General features: G+C 45.6%; 1 protein-coding gene across 1 annotated transcript in view; it reads right to left on the bottom strand.

Moving 5' to 3' along the window:
* Positions 1 to 1,008: 1,008 nt before the first annotated feature.
* The window catches only part of NOL6 (nucleolar protein 6), a 35,417-nt gene continuing 18,993 nt past the window's right edge, over positions 1,009 to 17,432 (bottom strand). The window contains exons 24-26 of the mRNA XM_052670639.1: positions 12,590 to 12,787; positions 2,605 to 2,706; positions 1,009 to 1,401 (exon numbers count right to left, since the gene is read on the bottom strand). Coding sequence (XP_052526599.1) covers positions 1,252 to 1,401; positions 2,605 to 2,706; positions 12,590 to 12,787 — 450 coding nt within the window. The 3' untranslated portion in view covers positions 1,009 to 1,251. The remainder of the gene's footprint in view (positions 1,402 to 2,604; positions 2,707 to 12,589; positions 12,788 to 17,432) is intronic.

The following is a 17,432-nucleotide window of genomic DNA, read 5'->3' as shown; positions in this document are numbered from 1 at the left end:
ACACATAAGTATCTAGGTCCCATATGACACACTATGCCACCAAACACTGGGCCAATGGGCGCTAGCTATGCTATCCCCGAGATAGCCTGCTTTGAAACGCTTCAGAGAAAGCACTTGGAAAACAAGAAAAAAAGAAACCACCTGCAAGTCTTCCCCACAAAGCTTCAGACTCACTTCTCGTAGCTGGAAAGGCTGGTAGGTCTTGAAAAAACAGATTTAGCATCCCACCCAAATGCTTCTTTATCAAGCAACAACTCTCTATAATTATCAGACTACATGAACACCCACTTGGCTTCCCAAGTTTGATCTATTTTTGGTTTCAGCAATAGCTGCTATCACCAAGTCAGTTTCCTTTACCCTACATTTAACTCATACACGTGAACTGACACATGTGATCGCTCTTCTCTGTTCACTGCATGTGCTACCTAAATCAAAAGAGGCAGATGGGACTAGTTCACTCTCTTATTTATTTTTCCCCATAAGAAGTCCACGTGATAATTTCAGCCAGAGGCTTGGAAGGCACCTCTGGAAATCATCCAGTCCAACACCCCCTGCTCCTCAGGGCTCCACCTGCTTTTCTCCTTCATCAGATACTTACACGTATTGGTAAGATACCCCTGAGCTCTCTTGTCCAGGCTGGACAGTCCTAGTACATACAGCTTCCTTGTATAACTGACATTTCAACTCCTTTATTATCTTCACTGGAAGCCACTTGCGTGGCTGGAAGCCTTCCCAGGACCCACCCCAGCATTTCCATCTCTTTTTAAATGGGATGCCCAGCACTGGACACAGCACACCAGTTGACTGTCATCAGAGCTGAGCAGAAGGGAATAACCTGCTTAGTTTTTAGTGTTGGCTTCTTTAGATTTGCTAGCTATTTGCGCAACAGAAGATGCTATGATCTAGGAAGCTGCCTTCCTATTGCACACTACAGCCAGAATTTTCAGGCCTTGATGTATTCTTACGAACACAGTTATGAACACAGTTTCCTGTTATGAAAAGAAACACTTTCAAAAAAACTTCTTCCATCTTTATATTTTCTTCAAAATAAAAAGATAATTGCATTCTTAAAAACAATAAAGGTCCCATCACTTTTCTGGACAAGGCATACTAAGTTAAATACAGTCAGATACACAATTCTGGGATTTGAAAAGCCAAAAGCCTTTCCTGGGACTGACATATAAAATCAAATGGCTCCAGAGTGAACAAAATCTGCTTCAGGACAAGTCCTTCTCATGCTTCTTAATGGCCTCAGACAGTCCATTTCTCTGTATGCGCTTCCACTCTTTTGACCAGGCCTTCTCCCAAAACTTCAAAGTCCTCCAGAATTGCTTCTATGTTGGGAACACAAACCAGCTCATTGTTCAGAGTAGTCACTGTTCGTCCTTTCATATTGGAGACCTGCAGGGCATAAACAAACATTATACAAATGGCAACACCAGTTCAGAGCTGCTTTGCAACCTTTACAAGCCCAAAACAACTGATGTAAATTGCTCTTCTGCCTTGTTACATACAACCCCCACCACACCTCTTTACCACTTCTTGATACCATCACTGCTCAGTGTCACTGGAGCTGCAGCGCAAAGGCTGCAAGGGAAGAAGAGAAACAACTGCCAGAGCATGATGAAGATGGGAAAAAAAGTACACAGGCACATGGAGAAGCCTGTGTAAACAGGACAGAGAACAGCAAAGGCCAGGCACCAGACTGTGACCAAGGATTAGGAGCTGGCTGGGCTCTGCTCTGTAGCTGGATGTCAAAGCCTTGACTTCAAAGAGATTGCCAGCTCCACTAGGATAAGGAAAAAGAAGAAAAAAAAAACGAAAAAACACACCTCAGGTCTAACCAAACTATACCCAACACAGATGCCAGCATCTCCTCCTATTATTTCACCACCATGAACAACCAGGTTTCACAACCAGCTAGGCTGAATGGCCAATGCCCCCTAGCCACGAAGAGGGGAGATAAATCATCCAGAGACTAACAGCAGAAGAACCTGGGCTGCCAACTCCATACTGTGAATCACTACTCAGTTTCTTTGCGTCTTTCTTTCATAGAAAGCGCCGTGAATCACTTCAACATGTCTCACACCTAGTTTAATTACCCTCTAGAGATCACCAACCCACACAGCATGGATGGAATGCATCTCCGTAGATTTACAGGACTTGAGCACTTTAAAGCTGGACTTGATGCCTTAACATCTTGCAGACCAGATATTTCTATTAAGAGACATCCACAACCATGAGAACGGGTCAGCCTGCTACACAGACCAAACATTTTTAGCAAACAATGCATTGCCCATCTCCCAGAAGGAGACCAGAGAAGAGCACCTGGGACAGTACGTTCTGTTTTGACACAGTGATCACAGTGCTAGGGCTTGTCCAAGAACATAAGTTTGTTCCCCTTTGACTCTGTTGATGACTGTGGGGAAGCTGTGGCCACATCCCTGTCCTGGTTTCACTTTTCCTAAGGCATGGACAGAAGTATTTGTTGTATTTCTAAAATGGCTTTAGGACTGATAAGAATTACACAGTAACTGCAGGAAAAAGCGACTCAAGCTTTCAGGGTATGAAGGCAACATGCCTTTAGCAGAATCAAAAACTTACCTTAAAAGGCTGAGGCTGAAAGCTCAAAGGTTTCCACAAAACTGCAATCACTTCCCCACCATGTTTGTCATAGAAGAATAAGGCGAGATCACTGAAGGCTTCCTGGGGTGAAAACAAAAAGGTGTCAGATAGCCCACAGAACCTCTGCTTGAGCCAGGACCACGGAGACAACATTTCCAGTGGATTAAGAAGAAGCAAAACAGCATAATGACAAAACGTAAATGCCTCCTGTGCCTCTATTCCCTCTGTCTTGATGTTCAGAGCCTCCAAATTTTGCATGAGGATCTGACTGCTGACTACCTCTTGCTATCCCAGACGGCCACCACCTCCCATAGGTCTGCAAGAACACTCAGAAAATGGAACCAAACCTAGAAAGTTGGATCACTTTGGCAGAACACATTCTTCATCCGTGTCCCCTTGTCAGCTAGATTTGGCACTATTAAGCCCTCCAGTCCTGAGGTCCAATTGCTGTGTCCGAGACATCACAGTACATCAGATGGTATGGGGCAGGTCCTGTCCAGCAGGCAACCCGGACACACACAGTAAGTTCCACTAGAAGGTCTTTGCTACTAGAAGGCAGCAAAGATATACCCCAGACAAACCAAGGACTTATCACCAAAGGGCAAAATCTAGAGTTCTGCAATCTGTGCAACTGAAGATGGACATCAAAAATCCATCTACAGGACAAATCCCACATGTGCTGTCAACACTAGCATCCCAAAGAATATTTAACAGCAGAAACCTGAAGTAATTCAAAGCCCCAAGAGCTGCAAATGTGACAAGATGGGGGTCTTCCAAGTAACAAGCAATAAGACAAGCCAGAACAGCCTCAAGTTGCATCAGCAGAAGTGCAGATTGTATATTAGATAGAATTTCTTCTCAGAAAGAGTGGCTAGGCATTGAAACAGGTTGTCTAGGGAAGTAGTGGAATCACTGCCCCAAGAGGCATTTAAAGAAAAGACAGGCGTAATACTTACAGACATGATTTAGTAGGCAATATTGGTAATAGGTAGATGGTTGGACTAAATGATCTTATAGGTCTTTTCTAACCTTAATGATTCTATGATTTCTATGAAAAACAATAAACACTCAATGGAGGCACTGCAGGAACCTGCTCTTCTTGCCCCTGTGTTTCAGCAGCTGTGTCAGTGAGTAACCTGTTACGATGGTGCTCAGTGGGAGAGCTCAGAAAGCCCACAGTCTTGTTTCCCTCTAGCCCACACAGGCTGGATTTCCAGCGCTGCAAAGAGCTAGAGGATGAGCATTGCAGCAGAATTAAACAAAACCATTTGAAAGCAACTTCAAATCCAAAAGGCTTGCTCAACAGCTCAGCACTCATCGTGCTGGTACCTGGAGATATACATCGCAATCACAGCTGACCAAAACAGCCACAAATCTTCACACAAATCACACAGAATGGCCTGAGTTGGTAAGGATCTCAAGGATCACCAAGCTTCAACCCCCTGCCGCAGGCAGTGCCACCAACCTCCCCATTTAATGCTAGACCAGGCTGCCCAGGGCCCCACGCAACCTGGCCCTGAACACCTCCAGGGATGAAGCATCCTCAATCTCTCTGGGCAGCCTGTTCCAGCACCTCACCACTCTTTCTGTAAAGAACTTCTTCCTGGCATCCAACTTCCCTCCAACTTAAAACCATTTCCCCTTGTCCTGCAGTTATCTCCCCTTTCAAAGAGTTGATTCCTTAAGGTACTGAAAGGCTGCAATGAGGTCACCCCACAGCCTTCTTTTCTCCAGGCTGAACAAGCCCAGCTCCCTCCCTTTCCAGACCCCTCACCAGTTTCGCTGCCCTTCTCTGGACACGTTCCAGGGCCTCAGTGTCTTTGTTGCAGTGAGGGGCCCCAAACTGAACACAGTAGTTGAGGTGCAGCCTCACCGGTGCTGAGTACAGGGAGATGATCACCTCCCTGCTCCTGCTGGCCACACCATTTCCAATGCAGGCCAGGATGCTGTTGGCCCTGTTGGCCACTTAGGCACACTGTTGGTTCATGTTCAGCTGAGCGTCAACCAACAACCCCAGATCCCTTTGCTCTTCACAGTCATCCAACCACTCACCCCCAAGCCTACAGCGCTGCATGGGGTTGTTGTGGCCAAAGTGCAGCACCCAGCACTTGGCCTTGTTGAACCTCATCCCAGCGATCCCAGCTTATCCAGATCCCTCTGTAGGGCCTCCCTAACCTTAGGCAGATCAACACCACCTCCCAAGTTGGTGCCGTCTGCAAACTTACTGAAGGTACATTCAATGCCCTCGTCTAGGTCATCAATAAAGATATTAAACAAGATGGTCCCAGGGGTGTATTCTGCACAGCATTCCAGACTTCCAGATCAGGGCGTAAAGTGCCTCAAGGATAACTGACCTGCCTATTAAAGGCAGATGTAAAGAAGGCGTTGAGGACCCCAGCCTTTTCCTTATTCTCAGTGGTCACATTCCCCACTGCATCAAGTAAAGAATGGAAAATATGATGAGGGCAATATGATTAGGTCAGCAGGCTGGGATGATTTAGAGAGCTGCCAGCTCATCCTACTCCACAGGATTCTCATGGAGGCAAAGCTGGTCAGAGCATTAATGACCAAACCAGCATGAAAAACCACTGTCTATAAAAAAACCTGCCCTGGTGCTTCTCACCTGAGACTAATGGGCAGTGCTCAACACCTAGTCTGAAAACTCCTTTCCCAGCTGGCAAATTCCTAGTTATGGCAAAAAGCAATGGCAAGAGGGAAGGAAAGCACAGCAAAAGCAAATCACTGGGCACAAAGACTGCCATTATGAAGATTTCTTCATCAGAGGGGACCAGAGCATGTGAGAACCTTAAAAAGGACCATTAATCTACCATGTGAGGTCTCAAGTGCCACATGTTGCTATGAGAAAGATGTTTTTACAAGCATATCTTGTTGGACAGAAGCCAGGAGCACTTGCAGGAAGGAGCCCTCCCAGGCTCAGCTCATTTCCCAGTAAAACTGTTCCTCTGCCTGACGCTCAGCACCTTTCATATAAACAGGAGGGAGCAGAGGACAGACATGAGAACAATTCAAAACCCCAGCAGAAAGCAAGCTCCTGCACTTCTGTCACTGCCAGCACTGTCCACAAGACAGTACTTCAAGTCAGCTTCACCAAACTGCAGAGATGCAACCGAACTCCTGGAAAACTGCAGCATTAAGATCTGGTGTATTAGTCAACAAGTCAACACACTTCTGTTTGTTCAGAGGCTTGAGGAATAAAAGCAAACAGAATTCGCTTCTTTTCCATTTCCCATGCTCTATGCCCGGTGCCACTAGGTTTGCTTCTGCTTCCAAACATCTTTCTCAAGCGAAAGTTAAAAAAAAAAAAAAAAAAAAAAAAAAAAAGCAAACAAAACAGCCAGAAAATGGTAGGGAACACATCTAAACCCATGGTTCCTTCCCAAGCTGCTCTATCTTCGGTTACAGTTCAGTTTTAATGGCCCTGCTTAGAGAGATCCCTACCATCAAACCCTACAGCCAGTTTCCTACTTGCAGAGGTAAGAAGGAGCCTCACCATCAGGGAAAAGGCAAGCAGTGCCTAGAAGATTAAACTCCCTGCAGTCTGCAGGGAGCTACCTGGGCAGAAGGACTGAAGGAACAAAGAAAGGTGGTGAGTAAAACAATATCCCCACCTAAAATGGGATTATTGAATTTAGCCTTTCAGGCTGAAGCATGGATTTTACAATGAGTTAAGAACTTATACCAGTTAAGCAACTACATTACTGTTGTTTAGAGGCGAGTGGGCTTTTTTTTTTTTCCAGCTAATCATTTATCCATTCATTTTTTCACTGTTCCTACTTAAACCTGGAAATTGAGCTCTTATTGCACCACATCTGTTACAAGAACAGGAACTGTCTGGAGAGACCTCAGAAATGGGTCTGGCTGTTCTTGTTGGTGCAAGACAATTCTAAAAGCAAACATATTCATCAACATTTCCTCAGGGCTCAGGACATTTTAAGTGCTCTCAATCAGACACCTGACAGTACAAAACTATTAAAAGTTACTTACTTCCAGCAAACAACCACACATGTCGTTAACACTTACAAGTTCTTGGTTTATTCAGCCCATCCAAACTGTTCTACCTCTTACTGGCTCACCAGAGCCACACAAGAAGCCTGCTACTAAGGATTCATTTTAGTGAAAAACTAGTATGATAAGAAAGGAGGGGAAAATAAACCACCAAGAAAAAAAAAGGTAAAGAAAGTGAGAAAAGCAACCCTACACCTATGATCTCCTAGTTCTGTCAGTAAATACGCCTTGTCCAACAATACATGAGACAGAAGTCTTCAGCTTTTTTTCTAAGGGATGAAGTAAGGCATTACCAAGACAGAAATGCAAGCAGAACTACCTCCTGATCTCACCCAAGCAGCAGAGGAGTAGATACTTTAATACACATCTGCACACTCATGTGCACACACTTCTGACTATAGGCACTGTGGTAAGGCTGATAGCTGCTTTGCAGCTGCAGAAGCAGAGAATTTCCTGCCACCTCTGCCCCTTTCAGTGCAGACATTCAAACACAAAGATTTACTCCATGCCATAAAAGCCAACAGAGCTTTTAAATTTTGCCCTTGCTCTTTGGAAAGACACTATGGAAGCAATCATGCTTGTCAGTCAAAACAGTAAGGGAGCAGTCTGACCTGAAATGATTTCACTGGTTCCAGCTACATCCCATAGCCACAGCTTCTACACTGTATGCAACGCAGAGCTTCTAACATCATTAATTCATTCCTAACAAGCTCTAGCAAGATATACATTCCTACACTGTGGGAGGAATAAAGGAAAGGACTGTAAGTCTTCCAAACAGGTCTTGTCTGAAGACGTTAGAAGTACAAAACATTGCCTTAGAGGAAAGGATGTTTACTGTAAAGCAGGAAATATACTCCTGCTCATCCATGCAGAAAAAAAATCTCCTCTATACAAGATGGGCAGCTCCTTTGCCATGAGCTCTTTGACAGGCAGGTGCAGCCACAGCAAGCTAAAATCTCAATGAAAGAGTGCTTCACATCCACTGATCTCCTAATACCAATGACCTGGTAAAAAGAAAAAACAATTATTTTAACAGCTACTGCAGGTACAGAGACTGACAGGGCTCAAGCAGCTTCATCCAGCTTTCCTGTTGATGCAGAACAGCTCGGGATCTTTGTGAGACAGTAAGAGACTTTGGGTTTTGTGAGCTCCCAAAAGCACGCAGACAGACACGATAACTGCATCCACAAACTCACTGGATGCAGGCAGAAGGATTTTATCTTGAAGAACAGAGGACATCCAAGCCATCCTTGAGCAAGAGCTGTGCTTACAGATTCTTCCTATACTACATCTCTAGCAAACTCAGCAGACACAGAGGCAACTCACAGTTCTGCAGCTTGACAGCAGCCACGACAAACCTACAGTCACAACAGGGGGAACATTGGCTGAGTCACCTAAAAACATAATTTTGCTGGAGAATCCCTGTCAGGACATGACTGTAGGTGTTTGATCACCAAACCTATCCGGACTATAGGCACTGGGTAGTCTGGTTATGGGACAAAGTTCCAGGGAAACCCTCTTTGTGGGATGTTTGACACCTGCTTTCCTTCAAAAGCACTGCAAAGCCTTCTCATCTGGACCAATTCCCAGAACAGATCACCTTTTCCATTACATCTGCCTTGGAATTTAAGCATTCACTATCTGAATGCCATGACAGGACTTTCATCTTTACTCAGAGTCTCTCAGGCATGAGTGCAACTTGATCAGACCATCTCCTGTAGCACATCTTCTTGAAGAAGAACGAATTGAAGCAGTCAGGGTTTAACGCCTCCCCTCCTTTTATTTCTTCCTCTTAGACTGCTTGGGAAAAGTATGCAGCAATCCTCCAGCTCCAGAGCACTCCTCTTTAGCCTATCCCTTTGATGTGAGAAAAATGGGGCACCTGTGGTGTGCAAACAGAGAGGGCAGACATGGGTCTCCTGGTTACTGGAGAAAGGATGCTGCCTCCTCCTTGCTCCTTTCAGCTTAACGTGTCCAGGCATTTGAAAACCTTTTCATGTGGCTCTCTGAAAAGGACAGATGTTTCTTTTCCACCCATAAAAGAGAACACAATCCCATAGAATTGCTGCATAGCAAATATCTCCCTCTGTTGTTATAAAACCACTATAGCTACACTGTCAGACACTACTAAACCCCACTGCTCAATTCTGTGGTTTGTGCTATTAAGGCAAAGCAAATTACTCTGAGGCAAAGCCAGCCACTTCTGTGTCCAAATGCTTTCTCACCCAAAGTCCCTTGTAAAGATTCACTGTTGTCACTGAGCTGTTCTCACAACCCTTTTCAGTATCTGCATCTTGCTGCGTTCATATCAGCCCCAGGGCTCCCAGCCTCCAGGAGAAGGAGAAGCTCAACTGCTTTGAGCAGTAAAAAACAGGGAAGGAAAAACACAAGAAAAAACACAAAGCTATGACAAAGGCCTTGCTTCTAAGCAACATCAGGACCCTGAGACATGGGGCTGGATGATTTCTGACAGGGGAGTGTCTACCAGCTGCTCCCCATCAGCTGCCTGTTGGTGTCTGCACAGAGCAAAATCAGCTTTTGGAGCACTCTGACACAGATAAGCACGGCTGAGTAATCTGAGAGCAAAGGTGTCCAACAACTGCTTCATGTGCAGCTGTTACCTTTGAATTTTCCAGAAAAAATACCAGTTTGCCCAGACAGAGATATTCATCAGCCTGATCAGGTCTGTCTGCTGCTGACCTGGATGCTACAGGAGCAAAGTGAACTGGTATTGCAGGATACCTCCACTAAAATGGTCACAGAGAAACACAGCCTGGTATTCTGCAAAATCAGTGACCAATTCCTGCTCTGTTCCTCCCAAGCACTCTCAAGCTAAAGACAAGAGAATGCATGCTCCTCTTTGGGAATGTAACACTTCTTCCAGTAATGCAACATAACTGTAGCTTTTATCCATGTTTCTTCACTGGGATGTTAGTACATTAGGGCCAGCTATAATTTGTAATCAAAAAAATCAAGCCCTACTCCAAGCCCTACTGTTATCACCTGTATAGGTAATAAAAGGCAGTAAAAATTCACTGTTTGGATGCCATATTTGACTGGTTCAACTAAGTAGTTTTGTTTTTAACAGGATAATTAAAACTGCTTTCCAAGGAAGCTTTTTCTGCACTTTTCTCTTTCTGGAACCATTACTGACACCTCCTTGAAGACAGCAGGTTGACCAGAAGCACAGAAGCACTGTAACACACCCTGACAAGTTTTCTGACAAGTCTCTTTGTAAAGCCAGATTTGCTGCAAGCCTATTAAAATCCCCCTCAAGGAGCCTGCTTTCCTCATCAGCTTTTCCAGTAGTTACCAATTCCTCTCTAAGTAAGATGTCAGCCTCCTGCCAGGTTTCCATAAAAGTCACTTAGCCCTGGACCTCTCTGAAGATGCAGTAGCTCTGGCCCTGTGCACCTTGGCAGCTGCTGAAAGACTCCACTCAACTCTAATCATTTGAGTACGGGATGGAGACAGATGTCAGGATTAAGAAACTTCACCTTCTACCCAGATTCATGCCTCCTTGTCCAAGTTTCACGGTGGTAAGGGAAACTAATTACATGGAGAACAAAAAGGGGAGCCTGGACTGATACTCAGATACTCTCAGATCCAGACATCGGTAGTGGGTGAAATAACAAACAGCTCCCAGTCACTGGGCTTCCTGCTCCATTTCAGAAGTAGTGTACAAAATATTTCTTCCTCTTCTTGTATATCCCGGACCCCAAGAAATCCCCCAGCATCTCTACAATCTGAGCTTCCCAACCAACTTCCTTCTTGTAGGCAAAAGACTTCCTATCCAGCTCTGGACACCTGCTTTCCTTTCTCCTCCACATCATTCCACAGAAGCAAGCAGTGCCACTTGCAGGGACATTAATGGACAATTATGATGTTTTCCTCAACTTAAAGACACCTTGATTACATTCCTGTCTTTTCCCCTCCCCCCTCCCAGACAGCCTCAGTCTGCTGTGGGTGACAGTATGCACACTGTTGTGTCTGACAGTTCTAGTGAAGCCAAAACATACTCACATGGACAGGGCAGAAATCGGTACACAATATGGTTGGCCGACAGCATGGGAAGTAAAGAGGCTGTGCCCAGAGTGAGGAAACCTACAAAGAATCCTTTCCAGTTTTCTCTGGTCATCTCCTAAGCTATCTGATTTAAGGCAAAGAGGGAGTTTGAATGAGAAGGGCCCAGCATTCTCCAACTTCAACAGGAGTTTGAAGTGAAGCAGCTCTGCAGTTCCCTCTTTTGGACCTGCAGGCCCTTCCTGCCACCTCTTTCTGCAGCTGCTGCCACCATCAAACCTGGTAGCAGCAGCAGTGAAACATGCAGTGGCTGTGCAGCATGAGGCAGCCTGGAACAAGCAAATGCCGAACCCTGCAGGTCCAGAAAAATTACAACAGTACCCAAGATCTGTTCTCTTTTGTGGGCACACTTCCTGCTCTGACATGAGCGTGGAGAGAAACTGATACAGAATCTTCAGGCAAGTAAAGCACATGGGAAGGCAGACAAAGCCCTCCCAGCATGTTAGCTCGGAGAGGGGCAAGAGCCCCTGTAAACCCTCAAACCTGCCAGGAGCTGCAAGAGCACAGCTCAAGTCCGCGGGGCTGACAGACCTAGTTTTGCCTTGCAAAAAGCCACCCCCAGAGAAGTACAGCCCAGTTGTTGTGATGAATTTCAGGAAGCAGTGTGCACTGCAAGAAAGGAAATCCTAATTAGATACTAAGAAACAAATTTACAGAACACTGCTGACTAAATATTGGAACAAAAAACTCATGGGAGTGGGAAATTTCCAGACATGGAGATATTCAGCACTCAACAGGACTAGGCTTCCCTGATGGCAAAGCTCAATCTGCTTTTGGTGGGAAACAGGACTGGAGACCTCTGCAGTACCTTCCTGCCAGAACAGCTTATGGTTCTCATGTTCTAATGCTGCTTAGAACACTCACAACACTGTCATAGGAGACAACAGCAGTTGAAAGTCTAGACAACTTTTGAATCACAGCCTCACCTATGCACATGTTAACACTCAGCTCTGCAAGTAAAGAAATAAATGCCAAAAAGCCACAGGGTGTACATTTGCAGAGCACTGGCTTGGAGATCACCACTGTTACTCAGCATCTTGCACATCTGTTGTGGCCATGTGGTAGAAAAGTGCTGGATTGATGATTTTCAGACACAGATGTTCTCAGTTTACTCCTTTCACCAACTTCCTCTGCCATCACACATAACGAAGCCTGGACAAAGCAACCTGTGATCAGTATTCATCCTCTATGGTTCATGCAACCACTGGATTTACAGCAGTAGGCTTACTGTTACCATACCACGATTATCTATGGCAGACACTGCCTTGTACATCACTCTAGAAAACATGGCTAGTTCTGTCTGCAGTGCACTCCAGCTGGAGCAAAAAGCCAGCAAGAATCAATAAACTGAATAGAAAGAAATGGCTTACAAGATACTTATGCACTGAAATTTCATATTCTTTAAAAAAGCTCCAGATACCTTACATCCAAAGTCATTCTCACAGCAGTAACACTCCTATTTCTAAGGAAGGAGTGATACACTCACCAGGTTTTCTGATGAAGAACTGATTGCAGTGTATAAAGAGTAACCATCACAAGTAAAATACAAAGAATCATTAAATGGTATTGTTTGGAAAGAACCTTAAAGTCACCATGGCTAATGACACCTTCCACTGACCAGGTTTCCCAAAGCCCCACCCAACCCTGCCCAGAAGACCTCTAGGGATGGGGCACCCACAGTTTCCCTGTGCAGCCTGTGCCAGCACCTCACCAACCTCTGTGTAAAGAACTTCTTCCTAGTGTCTGATTTAGTCTAGCCTCACCGGAAAGGGCAGGCAATGCCCTAATGCCCTAAACTGCAAAACACAGCTCTCCCTTAGGCAGCCCATGTACAGTCCTAAGGAGCTATGCTTACTCTCAAGTCCTGGAGGTAGCACTGTACAGGGTCATAATCCACCACAGGAAAGAGGACCCTTGCTCCAGCACTGTTCTTCACCACTCCCCGGGAAAATGACTTCACTGGCCGGTCCACACTCTCCAGATGTCGAGGGATCTGATTTGAGTTCAAATGGATGAGGACATCATAGAGGTCCAAAGGAGGGCGGAAGACAATCTGCAGGAAAAAAAACAAAAAACAGTGCCACTTAATAGAGGACACAAGCAGGAGCAATGAGAGAGATGTGCCAAGTTATTGTTTGCATTTTATTTCCTTCTCCCTAGAAAGCAGTAAAATCAAAGCTGAGTTTTTGCAAGAGCATGTCAGAAGATTGCCAAAACATCCTCAAGAAAACATGTTTGTAGTAGACTGATGTGGAGCTCCAATCCAGGCTAAAATACATCCCTGTCCCAGCACAAGCTCTGCTTACACCAGACGGATGTGACCTTCACTTCCCTACACCCCATGCATAATCAAGACACGGTCAATAGAAAGGCAGTATCACCTACAGCCCTCTCCTGGTATACAGGCTGAATGTTTCTTGGACCAGAAAAACATGCTGGGAAGGTTTCACTTTACTCCTGCAGTTCAGCTGTCCAGCAAGCTAAACCCTTTAACAGGGGAGCTGCTCCCTACCCACACCAGACATTTAGACAGAAGGGCTACAGCTTCTACTCCACCAGTCTCCCAGATCTGCAGAAAGAGGTAACCACTATCCCAGGATTACAGGACAGTCCCTAGAGAAGAACATTCCAAAAGGCCAAGCTGGTCCTCTTCAATTCTGACCTAAGTCTCCAGGAAAATCACATGAGAGCACAACAGTGGAGTAGGAAATTCAACAAGCTAAAAAAGGTAACCACATTGATGCAGTTTCCCAAAATAAGAGAAGGGAACCGAAAGGATTACAGGAACCAAGCTAAACTTCAGAGGACATAAAGAGACATCTAACAACAAGACAGTCCCATCTGTCCAACAGGCATCACCCCAAATGGCAGTAGCATCTTCCAGCAAGTAAAGAGAGGATGAGAACACTAATAGAAGAGAGCAATTCCAGAAACAAATATTTGGATAGAAGGAATGTGGAATTCTATATACAGCTGTATTAAAACAGAAATCTTAAAATTATCTGTAAATTTTCATAGAAATGATGTGGGAATATGGACAGAGCCACTGGACATTGCTCAGCATGAGTTGGTTTCTTGCCAGGCTGGAGAACACAGACAAAGAACACTGACCAGCACCAAATCTCAATGGTGGCCCACCAAGAGTTGCTCTCTCACTCTTTTTAAGTCTGTAGCTTTACTGCATTCCTTGTGAAAGCAAAGAAATGGAGCTCACAAACCCATTTCTGCATCCACGTGAAAACTGGCACATCCTCAAGTGACCCAAACATAAGGGGCAAAAAATAAAATAAAATTCAAAAGCCTTGGAGGACCCCATTAGACATATAAGAAGTATCTCCAAGTTGCCTTGGAAAGTCTTCTCCCCCTGTCCCAGGCTCGTGCTTTGCTTAAAAACAGATTAGCAGCTCTGGAAATCCCAAGTTATCCCCAGGGAACATGACAGGCCTGGGTGGACAGTGGTACGGACTAGAGAGATGAGGAGGCATTTCACTGCAGTGGCCAAGAGGAAGGGAACGGGATTAAAATCAGAGGACACCAAGTCAAGGATTGGGGAGAATGCTATGGTCAGGCAACAGGCTGTTTCAGGAACCAAAGCCCTACAAACCCAGCTCAAATACATAGCTTTGGTCTCATCTCTCTGCTGTAACCGTGTAATTGTGAACCAGGCATTTCTCACACACACAGCCAAGTCCACACATACTCCTCCCCGCAGCAGGGTTCAGACATCAAGTCTGAAGTCCTGACGAAGACTAGACCCTGGGGCAACTCAGCCTCATCTCAGCACAACGCAGTTGCAATGTGAGGTCAACTGCAAAAAGCTGGCACCCGAGTAAGAGTTTTACACCAGACCAGCAGCTGCAGTGACATCTCCTCCCTAACTCTGGGTTGTTTCTCTTCCTTACCTCGGCTGAGTCAAAGACTCCTGACAAGCAGTGGGTGGCTGGAACAAATGGGGCCCAGAGAACTAAGAAAACATTCCTGAAGCCTTTTCCAGAACCACTTCCCAACCTCCAAACAAATGATGCTTTAAAAGGGAAATTCATCCCAACAGCAGCACTGCTTTGCTCCACCATACATGAAATCACCTAAGTTAATCTGCTATTTTCAGCTCCAGTGCCTATGAGCAGTCACAAAACAAAGCAATGAGTTCAGAAAAAAATAAATAAGTTTCTTTACAGCTCGGTAACAGACAATGCTCCCACTTCAGGTAAATTTCACCCCAGTAGTATTTCAAGCAAAGGACAAAGCAGAAGTGAAAGCAGTATCAGAAAGTCCATTATTCACTGCTTAAGCAGAAGAAAAGCCGTTCTAAACCAAGTACCTCTAATGTCCAGATACTGTTTGGCTCTCCAAGTCCTCTCAGCTTTAACTGCCTACTACTTAGTACACCAAGACAAGCTCCCATCCAAGACTGACTTTATCTCTTTTCAATGAAGAAATAAACGTATCTTAATCTCCCATACCCATTTGAGTTATGAATTGAAAGCAAAAAATCATGTTAAAAAAAAAAAATCAGTGAGAAAGCAAATAGGGATAAAATACATACAGCCTTTTTCCAGTGCTCAAACTACAATGAAGCCTTCTGAGAATGTACTAGCAAAATCTCACCAGCGTGGGACAGACTTGAGCACACAAGTCAAAGTTGCACAGCTATGCTGAGGCAGTCTCAGAGGTACTGTTTCCCCCATGGAGATGTGACCAGTTCGGCATAATATCATGTGCTTGCTCACACCCAAGACAACCAGAGAATACAAAAAGCTTCAGGGTAATAAGTTTGGATTAAACATCATCAGTTGGGACAGAGCTGCTGAGCACAAGCAAGTCTGCCAGAAGCCAAGGCACCAGCCTCTGTGCTCCCACCATCACTGCTTTTTGTCCCAACACAAGTGCATGAGGCACAGGGTGAATCCCACCAAATGCTTCTCAACTACCATCACTAGAAGACCAATTTTTTTTTTTTTTTTTTTTTTTTTTTTTCCCAATATAGTGACCAATCTATTTCCTCCCTCAGACTATGATTGCAGCTCAGCTTACCACAGACTAGACTCCTATTCTGGAGCAGAAGAACTGGCAGCTACACTGGATCTAACAAAGGGAGTTGAAATGGCTGCAGCTTCCTTGATCAACAACAGCACCTCTGACTCACAGGCACAGAAGATGCCTCTTTATCCATGGCAGTTTAACTAAGCATGAAGCATTATAGTTCAAATACTTTTTTTTCTTTAAAGTAACTTTTCAGACATATGGCTACAGATGGCAGAGGGAAGGTGGAATACATTTGCTCATTCTTCCAGGTCACTCCCCTACACACAAGCTCACAGATGAAGAGTGAGGAAGCTTTCTGGGTTTTTCATTTGATTCACTTCACAAAGCCAGTTTGCAGATCACTTCTCTTCCCAAGCGAGCAGCTCAAGAAAAGAGCAAGTAACCTCATCTCATAGAGCGATTCAGTGATTTTACCATCGCAGCAGCACAAGTCTGTGGCAGAGCCAGAAACTGATCCTAATTACCCCCAGGCTCAGTCTCCCAAAAGACATCTTTCTTAGAATCATAGAATCATAGAATCACCAAGGTAGGAGAAGACCTTCAAGATCACCCAGTCCAACCGTTCACCTATTCCCAATAGCTCCCACTAAACCATGTCCCTCAACACCACATCCAGCCTTTCCTTGAACACCCCCAGGGTCGGTGACTCCACCACCTCCCTGGGCATCCATTCCAGTGCTGACCACCCTTTCTGAAAAGCAATACTTCCTCATGTCCAGCCTGAATCTCCCCTGCCGTAGCTTGAAGCCATTCCCCCTGGTCCTATCACTGATGACACGAGAGAAGAGGCCGACCCCCAGCTCACTACAACCTCCCTTCAGGAAGTTATAGAGAGCAGTGAGGTCTCCCCTGAGCCTCCTCTTCTCCAGGCTGAACATTCCCAGCTCCTTCAGCCTCTCCTCATAAGCCCTGTGTTCCAGACCCCTCACCAGCTTTGTTGCCCTCCTTTGAACACGTTCCAGGGCCTCAGTGTCTTTCTTGCAGTGAGGGGCCCAAAACTGGACACAGTACTCGAGGTGCGGCCTCACCAGTGCTGAATACAGGGGAACAATCACCTCTCTGCTCCTCCTTGCAACACTGTTTCTGATGCAAGCCAGGATGCCATTGGCCTTCTTGGCCACCTGGGCACACTGTCGGCTCATGTTCAGCCCAGCACCAATCAATACCCCCAGGTCTATTTCCTCTACGCAGTCCTCCAGCCACACCGCCCCAAGCCTGTAGCGTCGCCTGGGGTTGTTGTGGCCAAAGTGCAGGACCCGGCATTTGGCCTTGTTGAAACTCATCCTATTGGCTCCAGCCCAGCTCTCCAGCCTGTCCAGATTCCTCTGTAGGGCCTCGCTACCCCCAGGCAGATCCACACTTCCAGCCAATTTGGTGTCATCTGTGAATTTACTGAGGGTGCACTCGATGCCCTCATCGAGGTCATCAATAAAGATATTGAAGAGGACAGGCCCCAACACCGACCCCTGGGGAACACCACTCACGACCGGTCGCCAGCTGGATTTGACTCCATTCACCACCACTCTTTGAGCCCTGCCCTCCAGTCAGCTCCTCACCCAGCCAAGAGTGTACACATTCAAGCCTCGGCTGCCAGCTTCTGCAGGAGAATGCTGTGGGAGACAGTGTGAAAGGCTTTGCTGAAGTCCAGGTAG

This window comes from Tympanuchus pallidicinctus, unplaced genomic scaffold (genome assembly GCF_026119805.1).
Source record: "Tympanuchus pallidicinctus isolate F22 unplaced genomic scaffold, pur_lepc_1.0 scaffold9, whole genome shotgun sequence".
Classification (NCBI taxonomy): domain Eukaryota; kingdom Metazoa; phylum Chordata; class Aves; order Galliformes; family Phasianidae; genus Tympanuchus; species Tympanuchus pallidicinctus.
This window is presented reverse-complemented; position numbering and strand designations above follow the sequence as displayed.